Source organism: Narcine bancroftii, chromosome 2 (assembly GCF_036971445.1).
Source record: "Narcine bancroftii isolate sNarBan1 chromosome 2, sNarBan1.hap1, whole genome shotgun sequence".
Classification (NCBI taxonomy): domain Eukaryota; kingdom Metazoa; phylum Chordata; class Chondrichthyes; order Torpediniformes; family Narcinidae; genus Narcine; species Narcine bancroftii.
The window spans coordinates 46,415,339-46,433,340 of NC_091470.1; the positions used below are offsets into that span (position 1 = coordinate 46,415,339).

General features: G+C 39.8%; 1 protein-coding gene across 1 annotated transcript; it reads right to left on the reverse strand.

The window, feature by feature from the left end:
- Window positions 1-5,829: 5,829 nt before the first annotated feature.
- LOC138752328 (transmembrane protein 179-like) lies at window positions 5,830-17,703 on the reverse strand. The gene is made up of 4 exons (XM_069915239.1): window positions 17,385-17,703; window positions 15,467-15,604; window positions 13,781-13,859; window positions 5,830-6,826 (listed from the first exon to the last, which is right to left on the reverse strand). Exons 1-4 carry the CDS (start codon window positions 17,684-17,686, stop codon window positions 6,647-6,649), a joined length of 699 nt encoding a protein of 232 aa, XP_069771340.1. The 5' UTR covers window positions 17,687-17,703; the 3' UTR covers window positions 5,830-6,646.
- Between the last annotated feature and the right edge of the window lie 299 nt (window positions 17,704-18,002).

Consider the following 18,002-nt stretch of genomic DNA (forward strand, 5'->3'; position numbering starts at 1 on the left):
TGGACAATGGGACAAGTGTACTCACAAGGCTTACATTCCCATTAAAGACGAACTTTGTTGCATCGGACAGTGTGTATTAAGAGGTTGCAGATTGGTGATACCACAAAGATTGAGACCGAAGATCGTATCCTTAGCGCATGAAGGACACCTAGGTATTGTTGGTACCAAGCAAAACCTCAGGACCAAGGTATGGTAGCCAGGTTATGATAAAGACGCAGAGAGATTTGTTAAAACTTGTCACGGATGTCAAATCAAAGTAGGAGTAATCCGCCAGAACCGATCCGGAGTACGCAACTCCCGACAGGACCATGGATCGACGTAGCTGTTGATTTTCTTGGACCTTTACCGACGGGTGAATCAATTATGGTAGTGATAGATTACTACAGCAGATACTATGAGTACGTAGTGTTGAAGTCCACAACCACTGAAAAAACAATACAAGCATTAGCAGAGATATTCGCAAGATATGGATTACCTGTTACATTATACTCTGACAATGGTCCACAATTCATTTCAGAGACATTTGCGGAATACATGAGGACCATAGGTATCCACCATCATAAAGTAACTCCGAAATGGCCGCAAGCCAACGGAGAAGTAGAGAGACAAAATCAGTCCATTGAAAAACGATTGAGGATTGCACACGCAGAAGAACAAAATTGGCGAGAAGCATTGCTATCTTATGTGGCTGTCTATCGAGCAACGCCTCATGCAACCACTGGAAAAAGTCCTGCAGAAGCATTTTTTGGGAGAAAAATCTGCACAAAAATGCCAGAAATAAAGGAAATCCGAGACGACCAGGAGATGAGGGACCACGATGCTGAAAAGAAAGGTGCAGCAAAGCTGTACACAGATTCGAAACGTGGAGCCAAGTACTCAGACATCATGCCAGGAGATAATGTTCTAGTGAGGCATGAAACTGGTGGTAAGCTAGACACACCTTATTACCATCAACCCTATACTGTCGTATCCAGAAGTGGCAGTATGGTGACAGTCATGTCTCCGACTGGAGTCCTGTATAAGAGAAATGTCTCAGGTGTAAAAAGGTACCAGTCCAGAGATACATCGAGTGAAGAGGTTGAAAGGCCAATACGAGATGCTGAAACTGAGAGACCTGATGATGTTCCAGAGGCAGTTACCAGCACTCCTGATGAAGTGACTAGAACGCCAGAAACATCCGAAGTCGTGGCGAGCAGTACTTCCGACGCTGAGAGTGAATAACCGAGAAGCGACGACAATATCGCAGGCAGGCCGAAACGAAACTGGAAAGTGCCCAAACGATACGAAGACTTTGTGCCATAGTTTTAATAAGAACTTTGGGACAGTATTTTAATCTTATATCATAAAGTGCATGTATGAATGCTGTAGGAAGTAAACTTTATGTAGTTGAGTTATAGTATTACCATTAGTTACGATGTTTGTATGTTTCCGAGGGATATTGGTAAGTGAAGGTAAAGTTTATTTCAGATTAAAGGAGGTATGTCATGATAATGAATATGTATGAGATGTACCGGAAGTCACGTGGTATGAGAGAGAGATAAGCAGGAGAACAAAGGAAACGGGAAAATAAAGCCACTGAGGAGTTTACCTGATAAAACTTGTGTTTGATGTTTTATTAACTTCACATTTCGGGCCACAAATGTGACAGTACCAAGTATCGGAACCAAGTTGCGAGAGAGTGATGAAGGCTTCCTCATCGTGTCAGAGGTTTGGATCTGGAGCTCGGCATGCATATGCTTTGGACTGAAGTATGGCTCTGGGAGCATTAGAGGCGACTCCATGGAGAATCAATGACTCTAGGTCAACTCTCTTTTGCTTCTCTTTCTCTGTCTATAAGGGGCATCAGGACATTTCAGCTGATGGCAAATCTTTGTCTGCCTGATGGTAGACTAAAGGAATTTTGTGTCACATTTACATTTTCTGTTTTATTACATGACAATAAAAGAATCTTTTACTCCTTTTATCTTTTTTGTTTGTTCCAACTTATTGAAATTTCATTTTTAAATAACTTGCTGCAATTAGATAATGTCTTAAATATAAATAAATATGCCTGGTCAGTTTGTATATGTTCAATTAGTCTAAGGTTAATACTGCAGAAGCAAGAGTCACTATCTTGGAGGATCTTTCCTGGACCCAACACACTAATGGTGACCTGAAGAAACATATCACTGCCTCTATTTTCTCAGGAGTTTGAGGAGGTTTGATATGGCATCGTAAACCCTGGCAAATTTCAACAGATGTGTGGTGAAAAGTGTGCAGACCAGCTACACCATGGCCTGGTATGGGGACATCAATACTCCTGAGCAGAAAGCCTTGCAAAAGGTAATGGACACAGTCCAGGACATCACAGACAAAACCTTCCCCATCATCGAGAACATTTACAGGGAACACTACCATAAGAGAGCAGTAGCAATCATCAGGAATCTACACCACCCAACACATGCTCTGCACTCGCTGCTACCATCAGGAAAGAGGTATAGGTGCCACAAGACTCACACCACCGGGTTCAGGAACAGCTGCTACCCCTCCACCATTAGACTTCTTAACAACAAACTCAATCGGGGACTCATTTAAGGATGCTTGCTTTTGCAATTTATGATTATTTTCTCTCATTATTGCAGTTTGTTTACATTTCTTTATTTATATACATGTGTACGTTGAGTACATTTCTTCTTCCACTGCCAATAAGTGGTAATTCTGCCTCACCTGCTGTAAAAAGAATCTCAGGGTTGTATGTGATGTCATGTATTGACTCTGAGAATTCATCTGAAATCTGATCATCACAGAAGGGGTGGCCAAAGAGTTGCCTCTTAAAGAAAGACTTAAAAATTAAAAGTAATTGGGTCTACATCCTTGGACCCAACTCACCCATGCCCACAAAGTTGTCTTCCTGAGCTAGTTCTATTTTCCTACATTTTGCTCTGTATTTCCCTCAGCCTTTCCAAGTGATGTGCCTATCCAAACGTCTTTTAAATATTGTCATTGTACCCCGTCTCTTCCATTTCCTCAGGGTGCTTGCTCATATAGCCACCACCCTGTGTGGAAAACTTGCCTCAGGTCCCCTTTAAATCATTTCCCACTCATTCTCATTTGAGATTCCTCTACACTGGAAGAAAGACTATGATAATACGATTGCATCAATGCCCATGATTTTATAACTCTTTGCAAGGTCACCACCCAACCTCCTTCAGTCCAAGGAGAACAGTCCAACTTATCCAATCTCTCTTTATAACTCAAGACCTCCCATCCACACAACACGCTTTGTGATTATGGATGCGGCCAATCTTTTTTGTCACTATTTTTCCAAATTTACGGCATTTCATCTAACTGTATCATCCGATCACAAGGGATACTTATAATTCAATGTGTCACACTGATCCTTAATTTTTTTTCAGTTAAACTGATTATTAATCTCACATTTTCAGAATGCTCTATGAGTACAATCCATAGCGTTACGAGCCCAGAGGACCCCAAAATCCAGCAGCAATATTCACCAAGACAAATGGTTATTTAAACAAAAGTTACTTTTAATTATCTTTAAACATGAAAACAGAATCACACTTTAACTTATCACTATTGACTTAACTAACCTAACTCAACCCCCTTCTAATTCTAAGCGCACGTATATGTGATGTGTGTGTAAATTCAGAAAAGTTCTTTGGTTCACAGTCCAATCTCATTTCTCATTCCTCCAAGTTCACTGGTTGCAGGCAATTCTTGTACTGTGCACAGAATTTAACATTTATAAAGTTCACCAGGCTTTGATGCTTGAAAGATAAATGGTTACCGCTCGGTAAAGTTCTTGTCGGTTTTCAGAGAGAGATTTGTTGTATGCTGGACACCCATGACTGATTCCTTTTGAATCAGTCACTTCAGCTGAAGAAACTTGTCCCCTCAGCGTTCTCTTTATTTCAGGTCACCACAGAGTTCCTTTTTGTTTCCCTTAAGTGAAACATTAGACCTCTCATCTTGCATGAACCACAAGAGCTTTGGCCAGGCTAAACTAAGAACTCAAAACCATTCTTCCAAATGGGGTTTTCCACAAGCTTGCCAGCTTGTCCTGTTACAGTCCCAGTTGCTATTGCTGACTGTACAACTGCAGAATTGATCTCTGTCTCTATATCTCTACCCCAGAGAAAAAGCCTGTTTGACTCTCTCTGCTTGCAAAACCACATGACCCTCTTAGAACAGCAAGTTCCACTCCAGACAACCTGTGGCTTCCACAAGTTCTTTCATCTGTTGCCTTTTTGTAAACAACAATCCATTAATGAGGTCTCTTGGGCACTCTCCAAAGCTTTTTCAAAGGCTCTGGGGCCGATATGTCTAGCATTAGCAGAGCTCCAGCATTTTAAATAAGATCTGTTTTAAAGTGTTTATATGTGACCTACACTAAAAAACTTACGTTATCTCTCAAAAACATATCAATATACAATACAAACACAACATATTCTGTCACAATAGTCCTTTGTAATCTAAATTCTGAAACCCAGGTAACATTTTCATATAATTACTTCTTTCCTGTTGCTGTTGAATACAAGTATAAAATTAAGCCTCTCATTACATGACACAGAAGAAAAATAGCTAATGTTGATGTATCAAAGTATTTCATTATATTGAGGTTGAGAGGCGTAATCAATTATATTATGAGTGTCATCTGGATGTTGACCTGTTGTTGCATGTCTTCCCCAGAGCTGACAAAGGCCTGTGATAGAATTTTTGCACTGGCACTATCTCACCTAAGGCCAGGTGACCGGCGCACTAGCAATATCTCAAATTCCAGTTGCCAATCAAGTTTGTAGGATTAACATCAAAATTCACAACAATGTGTTAAAGGAGCTACAAATTGTTCCTCCCAGAAACAATTTTATGAATGAAGGAATACACAAAACTGCTGGAGGAGCTCTGCAGGTCTTGCAGTGTCTATTGAAGGCAAAAATATATGATCCCTTCATCAAGGTATGAGCAAAAAGCAGACAGACTCATGAATAAAATGGCAAGGGAAGGAGGGAAAAAGGAGTGGGGGGAGGAGCACAGGCCAACAGTCAAGAGGCCTTGGGTGGACATAGAGAGAAGGGCAGGAGAGAAAAGCTGAGAATTAATTCAGGCATCTGTCTTCTTTCTGCTTATCCCTTGATGAAGGTTGCGGGATCTGGTGAGCATCTGTAGACTTTCTTGTTTCACTTTATAAATGAGGCTATATTTATGTAATATTTTAATCATTAATCTATTGTCAAATTATAAAGCAGAGAAAATGTGAATGGAGGAGATGAAATGCAATATTATATTAACCTCCTCTTTGCTTCTCATTAAAAGATAAAACATTTTCATTTGATTCACTCTATCTAACCATACAATCCACCTTGGTTGACTTACAAATGTGAAAGATCAACACTGATTGATCATTCTAGATAGAAATTACAACTTGGCCAGGAAAAATATATCCTGACCTTTAATGACATCTATAATTAAATTCTACATTATCTAAGAATATTTCTGAGAGGAAATTAAGCAATTTATTTTTCCATAAAATCCTTTTAAAATAGTCTAGAAGTATAACATACTGTTACTTTCTGGAACCATACTACAGAACAGAGTTTGCACATTTGCCCTTGTAGGGCCAATGGGTGATTTCTTCCATCTTTTATAAGCTCAAGGGAAACATAAATGGATTTTTCCCACCCATATCTTGATCACTGCAGCTTGACAGAGAGTTTTTATTACGCTACAGCAGAGGTAATTGTGTACATTTGCTTCCACGGGGTGAAAAAAAAGACAACAGCACAGATATAAATAAGTGTATGAATTAATTTAATATTTTTATGCAGCACTAGGTGTGGAACACTAATGGTAAAAAAGGGACATTAATAACAAAAGATTTTTATGAGCAACACATGACACAATAAACTCTTGTCATTTCATACCACTAGGCCTCAAATTGCTGTTCATTTTATTAGCTCTAGATTTAGGTAGAACATTCACTAGTGTGAGATAGCAGCTGTTCCCTAAGAAACAATCATAATAATTTTCTAAAACATTGCAGATGAGCATTTCAAGCATGAGGTCAATGTAGTCTGCCACTAGAAAGAATATTCAGGTATATCAGCTATGCAACTTTGACATGTTGCACATGTTCAGCCTTCATGATGAGAATAGAAGCAATTTAACAATTTGTTCATTTCTTCTCAGTAGAATACTTTACAGCATTTGTAATATTACATATGCAATATAATGAGTACAAAGATGTTTCACATGGCTTTAACACTTTTTTTTAATGTGGATTTCTGGCACACAAAACAAAAGTATGCTATGTAGCTTGGTACTATAAAGCAAGTTAATTGTTCCGATTCTTGTGTAATGTTTTAATGTACCAGCTTTAACTGTGATTTACATTTTGAATTGTTAATATAGCAGTTGTTATGTCATGTGTTCTGACATATTAGTAAATCATTATCTTGAGACATAGGCACTGAAATAGCATCCATCAAAAGACACTGTTGTTATGTTACCTACCATTAAGCTGGAAGATAAGGCTAGAGTACGTATCCTACTTTACAATAATTTTCAGCACTTTTTGTTTTCCAGCATTGTTTTATTTGATCATCTCAGCCAAATTATCACTTGCTACATGTATCATGCATGGTTGGATTTAAATCAAGGCATTTTTCTCAACTTGCGCTGTTGCTCTCCTGGATGATCTTGCCAGTAGCAACTCCTTCTCATGGACCAGGCTGTCAAGGAGCTCCTTCTGCCTGTAGTTGTCGTACACTTTCAAGAATGCAAGAACGGTAATTGCCATCCAAGCAACCCACCCTGCCCAAAGGCCAAACTGCAGATAAAATTTGTAGGCATAAGACAGAATTTGCTACATATCAACCTCAGGACTTATTATTCTCCCTACTTCTGAAAGGAATAGGTAGAATACCTCTTTAAATCCGCAACTATAAAGCATCCAATACACATTCTAAAAATCATGAGGCATTAGTTCACATCATTGCCCTTAGTTATTTTTAATGAGATTAATAATTACACAAATATGCCATATTCATGCAATTTAAAAATCCAGATTACCATTTCATATATTTTTTTTAATTCTGAAACACCATTTCAGTATAAATCTGCCAGACATCCATTTCCATCAGTGCACAAGTGATCAGCCTACTGTTCTGAAGCAGCTTGTGAGCCAGAATTATTCTTATAACCATATAACAATTACAGCACAGAAACAGGCCATTTTGGCCCTTCTAATCCGCACCAAACTAAGTACTCTTCTCTAGTCCCACCTACCTGGACCCTGCCCATAACCCTCCATTCGCCTCCCACCATATAGCGATCCAATTTTTCCTTAAATGACAAAATGGACCCTGCCACCAAAGCTCATTCCACACAGCCACCACTCTCTGAGAAAAGAAGTTTCCCCTCATGTTACTTCTAAAATTTTGCCCCTTAACTCTTGTTGTGACCCCTTGTTTCAATCTCTCCTAATCTCAATGGAAAAAGCCAACCCACATCAACTCTATCCCTCTCATAATCTTAAATACCTCAATCAAATCCCCACTCAACCTTCTGCACTCCAAAGAATAAAGATCAAATTTGCTGAATCTTTCTTTGTAAACTAGATGCTGAAACCCAGGTAACATTTTCGTAAATCTTCATTGTTGATATCCTTCCTACAATTTGGTGAGCAAAACTGCACACAGTACTCTAAATTTGGCCTCACCAATACCTTGTACATTCTCAACATAACTTTCCAACTCCTTTATTCTATGCATTGATTTATAAAGGCCAGCATACAAAAGCCTTCTTGTACCTTCAGGGAATGATGAACCGTTATTCCTAGATCTTTCTGCTCCATTGCATTCCTCAATGCCCTCCCATTTACTACGTATGCCCTGTTCTGATTATTCCTACCAAAATGAAGCAGATCACATTTATCAGCATTAAACTCCATCTCCCATCTTTCAGCCCACTCTTCTAAGAAGTCCAAATCCCTCTGCAATCTTTGAAAACCTTCTTCATTATCCACAATTCCATCTATTTTAGTATCATCTGCATATTTACTAATCCAATTTATCTCCCCATCATACAGACCATTAACGTATATGACAAACAGCAATGTGATGCACATTGCTTGACACTAGCCTCCAACCTGACAAACAGTTATCCACTATGACTCTCTTGTATCTCCCTTCCAGCCACTGTTTAATCCATTTGATTATCTCAAAATTAGTACCTAACAACTGAACTTTCCTAACTAACCTTCTATGCAGAACCTTATCGAAGGCCTTATTGAAGTCCATATAGACAATATCCACTGCTCTACCCTCATCAACATTCCTAGTCACCTCTTCAAAAAATTCAACAAGATTAGTCAAACGTGACCTTCCACGCACAAATCCGTGTTGAGTGCTCCTGATCAGACCCTGTCTCTCCAGATACTTACATATACTATCTCTAAGAACACTTTCTATTCATTCACCTACCACAGATGTCAAACTTACTGGCCGATAATGGCTAGGCTTGCTCTTCAAACCCTTTTTAAACAACTGAACCACATGTGCAGTACGCCAATCCTCTGGCACTATTCCCATCTCTAATGACATTTAAAAAATCTCTGTCAGAGCCTCTGCTATTTCCTCACTAACTTCTCTCAAGGACCTGGGGAAAATCCTGCCAGGACCTGGAAACTTATCCACCTTCATATGTTTCTAAAGCTCCAATACTTCCTCTTTCTTAATCACTATAGTCTCCATAATTACCCTCTTTGCTTCCTCTACCCTACACAATTCAATATCCTTCTCCTTAGTGAAAATAAATTATTCAAGATCTCCCCCATCTCTTTCAGCTCCACACACAGTTGTCCACTCTGATTCTCTAAGGGACCAATTTTATCCCTCACGCTCCTTTTGCTATTAACATATTTGTAGAAACACTTTGGATTTATTTTCACCCTATTTGCTATAGCCACCTTGTACCTTCATTTAGCTTTTCTAATTACGTTCTTAAAAGACTGTTCAATGTTTGAAACCTTCCAGTTTTTCCAACAAAGGACAGAGCATGTTTAGTTCCTGAGGATATTCAAGGTTGGACACGAAGACAATCAGAAGATATAGGGATCAGGCAAGACTATAGAGGAAGTACAGAATTAGCCGTGATCTTTCCTTATTTGTGGAATGAACTTTGGAGCCTGCTTCCATTTCTATATATTTATGTTCAAAAATGTGAAGTTAATTAGGTGCAATGGTGTAATATGGAAAACTAAGAATGCTGTATGGTGGACAACTGATTGGCATAATATATTTTATAATATCAACCAAATCCAAAAATCATACTATGCAGTGTAAATTTAACTTTAATCATTCAGCCGCCAAGAAATTTCTCAACCTGGTCATGCTCCTTTGATTATGTTACATTGGATGGCTTCGGTTGCTACTGCACTTTCGGGAGAGAAACTCGCAAAGAGTAGGAGGAGTTCTGATCAGTTCTGAAGTTGTATAAGCTGCACTTCCAGATTTACACAAATTGATTACAAAATAAACTGTAATTGTGCAACATTTCAAAATATTCATTAAATATCTAGATTTTCAAATGAGGGTGTATTTCACAATATACATTTTATCAAACTAATTTCGAGCCCCAAACTGCAAGAAATAATTCATAACTTTTAATACACATTTTAATCTCACTTTCTTAGATGTTTATATCTCATTACTGACAACATGGAAATGTAAAAGAGCACTGTAGAATTTTTTTATGGATACAACCCGTGCTCTTGGACTTTGTATGTGAATTTGAGATTTATTGAGTTAAAAAAAGTAAAAAATGTCCTTGAGTCAGTTCAGCTGTGTAATATAGTCCTGTGCGAAAGAAAAGTTGAACCTTAAGCATCTGTTTAATTTTACTGCTTTACCCATTTCAAGCATAAAATCTACATGACAGTGGTTTTGCAGTAAAAGTACGTTGTTATTAACCACCTGGCTATTCATTTAAATCGTAGATTATTTTATAGCAGCCATCATTTAAGGAACAGACATTTTCCCACCCAAGTCCTTTTGTCTATACAACCATCTGTTACATCAGCTTTAATTTTTAACATTGACAGCTTTAAATTCCAGATTAATTTAGGATTCATCAATGAATTGATAGTTTGAATACAGATTTTTTTGGCTGCCCCAGAAAAGGCAGAGGGTATTAATGGAAGGATATTTTTCTGGCTGGAGGCCTGTGGTGTATTGCAGGCACAGGTATTTGGACCACTGTTGTTTGTGATATACAGTATATAAATGACTTAGATGAAAAAGTACATGGTGGGGTTCATAAGTTTGCAGATGACACTAAGATTGGTGGAGTTGGAGACAGCATAGAAGGCTATCAGTTACAGATATGGACAGAGAAATAGCAGATGTTTAATTCAAGCAAATGAGGTGCTGTAGTTTCAGAGGTCAAATGCAAGGGGAAATAAATAATTGGTGGCAAGACCATTAACAGCAGGTATCTGGGGGTCCAAGTCTAAAGCTTCCTAAAAGTGGCCAGGTAAGTACATTGGGTGGGTGGGGATGATAGAGAAGATGTAGCCATGCTTGCCTTCATGGTTCGGGGTATTGAATATAAGAGTAATGATGTTGCAGTTATATAAAACTTTCGTTCGGCTGTACTTGGAATACTGTGTGCAATTGTGGTTGCCCAATGACATGATGTGTAAGACTTGGAAAGGGTATGCAAGAGGCTTTCTGGGATGTCACCAGGTTTACAGGTATAAGTTATGGGAAGACATTGGACAAACTTGGGTTGTTTTCTCTGGAGTGTCAGTGGTCATGGGGAAACCTTCTAAAAGTTTTAAAAATTCTGAGAGGATGGACAGTCAGAATGTTTTTTCCAGGGTAAAAGCCACTCATTAGAGGACTTGAGTTGAAGATGAGGCGACAGGTAGGGGGAGCAGAGGTTAGCATTGCAAGTTTATTTTACAGAGAGTGGTGGGTGTCTAGCAGTAGTAGCGGAAGCAGATACAACAGTAACATATTAAAGGTTTCCAGATGGACACATAAATATGAAGGGAATGGAGAGATATCTACCAGGTGCAAGCACCAGCATTTTAGTTTGATTTGGACATCATGTTTGGTACAGACACAAGGGTCAAATGCCCCAATACCTGTGCTGCATTGTTCTATAATCCCAACTATAAAAGGAGTTAGGCTAATTAAAACTATGAGAAGTTATCTGTTAGAATAATTAAATCTACCTGTACAATAATCAACCATTTCTTTCCAAGAGAAGTAAAACAAATGATGACTTAACATATTATTTTAATTACACAGACAGACTTTTACAGATGGCATTCTTCACAAATGAAGTTGAATTATATGACACAAATAAAGTTGAATTATATGGGTTAAAATAAAATGAAAACATTTACATCCTACATTGTCACCTAATAAAAGCACTAAAACACTGGTATGATATTTTTGACAATTGAAGTTCCTCACCACTGCAGTAATGGAGACATTCTTTTACCTTTTCAAATTGAAAATTTCTCACTGCTTCAATAGAAATATGTCCCTATGCAATTCACAGAAGGCATAACCAGATCGAGTCAAATGGAAGCAATAGTAGCATGGGCAATAAATACCTAGACATGAATGTTAAGAAGGATCTTAGAAGAACTTGGTGAGGGAATTCTGGGCATGGGACCTAGGTGGCTCAAGAGATGACTGCTAATGGCGAGGTGAAAGGAATGAGGCATGCAAAAAAAAAGTGTCTGAACTGTTTGTCAGAAATTCCAGCAAATACAAAACAAGGAGCTCGGGTTCTGACACAATTGAAAAGGTATTTCGCTTCTCCATAATGGAAATTATACCATCTGGGACCAAGGAGCTCAAAGTAAATAATAAAGTCACAAAGGACTTGGCTCAAAGAAGAGGCCATGTCTGGAGTGTCAGTGGTCATGGGGAAACCTTATAAAAGTTTATAAAATTCTGAGAGGATGGACAGTCAGAATGTCTATGATCGCAAGAATTGAGAGATATTCAGAAGACTTGAAGGGCCCAGAACATCTCGACATGAAAATTCAAGGTTAGTTAATGGAAGAGAACGGTAACAATGGTTTCCTGAAAATCAAAAGAACAGGGCTTAACTGATAGACATATCAATCTAGTAGTACCTAAATTTGGTTAGACCTGGAAAAATTAGTCCCTCCAAAATGTGCCCAAAAAAAAAATGCTGCATAAGGAATGATCTTGAGTTTCTGTGGTGGGGGGGGGGGGGGATTCCCTCCAGGAATTATCCAGTTTAATTTAGAGTAATATACCTTTCACTTCAGAGAAAGTTAATTTTCAATTACACATTAATTAGAACAAAGATGCCATTTAGTTGAACGACTTTTCTGCAGAGAAAGTGTTGACAAGGAACTTGGAAATATATATCTAAAAAAAGGATTCAGATCCAATCATCTGCACAGACAGAAGCCAAATCCTTAATTCAATCAATGGGGTGAGTTTCATCCAAGGATCAGAGTTAGAGCTAATTACATTTTTGTGGTAGTTACAATAAAAGTTAAAAGCTATGTAAGATCACCAGCACACAAAAACGCAAAGGTGCATAGAAATTCATAGTTCATTTAATTCCTCTGTAATTTCTAGCAATATTTTATTTATTAGATGTAGTATTATATAGTTTCAGTATACTTTTGAAGAATTCTCTTGAGTCTTGGTTATTCCACCCCACAGAGGGGTTCAGGCAAAACACAGAAGACTATCGACAGTGGTTACTGAGAAAGAAAGGATCTTAAAACAAGGAGGAGTATTTTAAAACAGGTCTGGGAGTCTACGTAAGTCACTAAGCACGGGACTATGGGATATCGGCTAAGCAGCTGTGATCTCTCTAAGTGACACTGTAATGTAATTGTTAGCTGATTGACCTCACTGTGAATTGGCAATCTCCTTCACTTAAATAGAGGATCAAGAGCAAAATTCAAAAAATAAACTACTCCTCAAGGAGAGCGAGATGTTTTTGGCAACAGTCTAATACTTACCATCTGCTGATAAATCTGCTTCCAGGTACCTGCCCTGTTCTATCTATATAATTTAATTAACAACCTCTAATTCCTCCATTCTCCTAACTTTAATTTCTAATAGCTTTTTTTGCTGAGGGTTAGTTCTCTAGCGAGAAAGACTTTGCTGCTAACAAAAATAATTCAGCAAAGCAATAGCTGGTACATCTATCATTTGAAGAATATGTGAGGGGGGGGGGGGGTTTACTGGAACATGAATAGAATTCCTGGTGTAGGCTTTGAACAGACATGATGGAGAAAGTTTATATCTCCAAATTACTTCTGAACAAGTTACAGATTCATCCTAGTTAAATTGATGATCTACTTCTCGGCACAAAGTGCAAAAGATTCAATATTTACAGAGATTGCCAGCATAATGAAAGCATAATCAGACATCTCCACATTATTCGAAAGCACATTCTATCATCAAAACGCTTGTCAAATTTCCAAGCAATTGTTCTGATAAATAACCTTCAAAACTTGGGGCTTAAGGGTTGGAAGACCAATGATGTTCACTTCAAGAGCTTACAATTAGTTAGATTCTGGAATGACCAGACATCCAGCACATTGATTGTTATTGTAATAGTTACTTCATTGCAATTTATTATAAAAGGCCAAAAGAAAAAATCAAATCAACAAATTAACTGAGGCCAGCAATGTCCTTTCCATTGAATCTCATTTGATAATATACATTGTAATGTGTCTACAAATGAAAATACAGTATTTCCAAAGGTTTACCTGAATAATTGAAAACTGATTGTAGAAAGAAGAATTATCCAAATGCAATTCCAAATCAATATCCTGCAATTCTTGACAACTGTGGACAAAACTGGATATTTTAGAAAGCTCAACCTGTCACACAAGTATTTACTAGACTGAAAATTGGTTTTGAAAATAAATATCTTCTGCATATTTTGTCCTCTGTAAGCAAGTACCAGTACATCTAAATGGGTGATCTGAAAGGTCAGATTATCTGGGATCCAGAGTGAGCTGGCCAATTGGATACAGAATTAGCTTGATGGTAATAGTGGGGGATTGCTTTTCAGATTGAAGGCCTGTAACTTGTGGTGTGCAGCAGGGATTGGTGCTGGATAGACCATGGTTGGTGATATTAATCACTTGGAAGGCAAGGTCATTTGCATAATTTTAAGTTTGAGGGAATTACACCAAATTTGGTGGTATCGTTGTTTGTGAGGAAAGTTTTCTAAAAATACAACAAGTTCCATGAACTGAGAAAGAGGACCAAGGAATGGAAGACGGAATTTAACTCAGACAAGTGTAAGTTTTGCAATTTGATTGTTTAAACCAGGCCAGGACTTTGCATGGTGAATGGTAGTGCCCTGGAGAGTGTTGCAGAACAAAGATACATAGCTTTTTGTAAGTGGCAACACAAGTAGATAGTAGATAGAAGGCATTTAGCATGTTTACCCTCATTGGTCAGTGAAGTGAGAAAAGCTGTATAAGACATTGGTGATACCACATGAGGAATATTATGTGCAGATTTAGTCTCCAAGCTATTGAAAAGGTATAATCAGAAAAAATGATGGTGGGAATGGTCGGCTTGGGACTGGATGGGCTGGGACTTTTCTCTCTGGCTAAAATGTTGGGGGGGATGGGGGTGGGGAGAGGACTTTTTAGAGCAGTGGTTTTCAAACTGCTCCCAAACTCACATTCCACCTTAAGCAATCCCTGTGCCATAGGTGCTCTGTGATTAGTAAGAGATTGCTTAAGGTGGTATGTGGGTAGAAAGAAAAAATTTGAAAACCACTGTTTTAATCATACCTCATTGATTCGTTATGTGCATGGTTTCATTACTCTAAAGGAAATGGACCAACGATAATTTTTCTCAAGCAAAATATTTCATTAACAATTAGGTCTAGAGCAGTGATTCTCAACCTTTTATCCCCCCACTCACATACCACCTTAAGCAATCCTTTACTAATCAAAGAGCTCTTATGGCATAGGGATTACTTATGGTGGAATGTGAGTCTAGGGGGGCAGTTTGAAAACCACTCTTTGAGGTTTATAAAATCATGATGGGCATTATAAGGTAAATAATCAAAGTCTTTTTGTCGGGATACAAGGTCTAAAACTAGAGGGCACAGAATTAGGATAAGAGGGGACAGATTTAAGAGTCCTGAACTGCACCTGCTTCACACAGAGCTGCTGGGGATATGGAATAAACTGCCAGAGGAAGTGATATAAGTGGGGACAATTGTAATGTTCAAAAGATATTTAGATAGGTTCATGGGTAGGTAAAGTTTAGAGAGATATGGGCTGAACATAGGCAAATGGGACTAGTTTGGTTGGCATGAACAAGATAGGCCAGGGCCTGTTTCTGTGCTGTATGACTTTAAATAATTAAATGATGGCTGTCTTTCATATTCAATTCAAAGAACAACAGAATTTTCTAAAATTGCGTACCTGTTGGGCATGTTTCCATTTTCTGTGATTGCGTCACACCACATATTGAAGCCAACGGTGACAAGGGTGCTTGCTATGAAGATGAGGAAAACCACAAAGGTGCTGACCAAAAGATTCAGGAATGTGGCAAAGAAAGTGCTGCAACAGAGGTGGGGAACAAATACATCAGTGATAGAGCAGAAAAGATGCAATGTCAGCAAGCATCCTCCGATTGACGGTTCTCAAAATGTTGCACCAGAATGACCTTTTCCTTTGTGATGGTAGGCGAATGACGTTGATTTTCATTCCGCACTAATTCACCCACCTTAAGACTTTTGTGTATGGATTTGAGCAAGGTCCTGCTGGAAAAGTGAAAGTTCATGGGTTCATAGGGAAACAAAAGGTTAGTTTCAAAATTGGTTGACTGTCAGTAAATAAAGGATAGTAGCTGATGGGAGCTTTGTGACTGAAAGATCTTTGCAGTGAAGTTCCGCAGGACTTGAATTCTTGGTCCTTTGCTTCACTTGTCTTGTATCCATCACCTTTATCTTTAAGGAACACCAGCTGATATTCTGCCTGGATGGTCTGCAACCTAATGGGAGATGAATGTTGACATTTTCAATTTCAGGTCGCCCCTTGCTTCCAAACACTTCGGTCCTCCCATTTTGTTCTTGTTCCCACATTTCCCCCCACCCTCCCTCCACACGCCCATTTTTGCCCTCCTCCAGGTTCCATCCACCTACTATCCACACATTTCACCCACTCGATCTCCCTCCCTTTTAGTTCCATCTACCCTTCAGCTCTCTCCTAGTGGATCCCATTTTCACCAATTATCAGATTCCAGCACTGGTAGCCGTATGTCTCCACATCATCCACCATCTTTACCATCTTCGCCCGTGGCTCCATTTGCCCTTTATTGTTTGCTCCTGCTTCTCAACCACCTGCCACTTCCTCCTGTCTTCCCACATCTTGCTCCATCTGCCTATCATTGTTCACCCTTCCTCAGTCAATCTACTGATCTCTATCTCACTACTCCATTTCTCCTCTTTATACATGCTATCTGATGCAGGGTCTTAACCCAAAATGTCAACCAGTCCTTTCCCCACTGCAGATGCTGCTCATCCACTGAGTTTTTCCAAAGGTACGGTTTTTTCTTGCTCCAGATTCCAACATCTACAATCTCGTGTCTGTTTTAACCAATCATTTGGACTGAAAGTTAGGGGTAAGTTAAAGCTGATACAAAATTGCCTGAGACAGCGACAGCGAAGCTGGAAATTGCAGGAAAAGTGGTCAAAAGGGATAAATGGAATTCAGTCTGGAGAAGTGCCCGATAATGCAATTGGGGAAGGGAAGCATAACAAGGGAATGAACAATAAGCAGTAAGATACCGAGGGATAGAAGAATCTTAAGAGTGCGTGGCTATTGATGTATGTAACAAGCAGGTCATCTGCTTAAGCAGCTACAGGTCTATTTACCTTTCCTAATGATGCTTGGAATGTAAGGGGTTGCTTAAGGTGGTATGGGGGTGGAAAGAAAAAGTTTGAGAACCACTGTTTTAATCCTACCTCATTGACTTGTTATGTGCACTGTTTCAAATCTCTGAAGGAGATATTTCAGTAACAATTGGGTCTAGAGCAGTGATTTCTCAACCTTCCCTTCCCACTCACATCATACCCTACTAATCACAGAGAACCGATGGATTACTTAAAGAGGTAAGTGAGTGGAGAAGCACTAGTTTAAAGGAGTGCATTTTATTGGGGATGTATGTCGTCCCCTGAGGGTGGGGGGGGGGGGGTGTTCGTTCAGAAAGGGTGAGTGGGCGTTGGGATTCACAAGGTGGTTGGGTTCAGCAGGGGGGATGAGGTTCTGCAGGAGTGGGGGGGGGGGGGGGGGGGTGGTGGGATTGGATGGAGCTCGCGATTGGGGGGTTGGGGCTTACTGGTCGGATCCTTTGCACAGGTAGAAGAGCAGCCTCCAAGCCTGGATGGCCGAGAAGAGGACGGTGAAGAGGCCGATGGTGGTGGCGAAGTGGCAGGCGGACTCCGGGCCCCATTCCTGCACCACGAAGCGCTGCTTCTCCACCGTGATGTTCTCGTTCTGCCACATCCCGCGGGTGAAGAGCAGGCATCTGCCTCCGAAATCGCTGCCGTTCTCCGACAGCGGCACCAGGGCGACGAACCCGAACAGGAAAGCGAGGAAGTACAGGATGCACTGACCAAATAGAAAATTATCCAGCCCCATCTCTCCGCTTCGGTGCAGCTTCAGAGGAGCCGACTGACGCCTGCGCGGATCCATCGTCTGGCGGCAGGAGCTGTCCCGGAGTGAGGCAGGGAGTCTCCCGCTGCCGCCTTCCCGGCAAAAGAAGCCGCTTCCTGCAGTGAACAGGTGGACATCCCAGGGAAAAACTGCTGGCTTGGAGTGAACCGATATGGGCTTGATAGAAGGGAGCAGGAGTGACTGGTGGGGGAAGCGAGGAAGCCCCCTGCACTGCCTCTGGGAGCAAAACCAATTCTGGACTGCACTAATTGGGATCCCTCTGGAGCAAGTCCTAGAGCAA

What these genes read in the sequence shown, in the direction of transcription:
- LOC138752328 (XM_069915239.1), bottom strand. Translation starts at nt 17,686, where the DNA reads ATGGGGCTGGATAATTTTCTATTTGGTCAGTGCATCCTGTACTTCCTC. An exon ending in CTGTGCAAAGGATCCGACCA is followed by an intron (nt 15,605 to 17,384) that starts GTAAGCCCCAAC and finishes CCTCTGTTGCAG; the next exon opens with CACTTTCTTTGCCACATTCC. An exon ending in ATCAGTTTTCAATTATTCAG is followed by an intron (nt 6,827 to 13,780) that starts GTAAACCTTTGG and finishes TTTTATCTGCAG; the next exon opens with TTTGGCCTTTGGGCAGGGTG.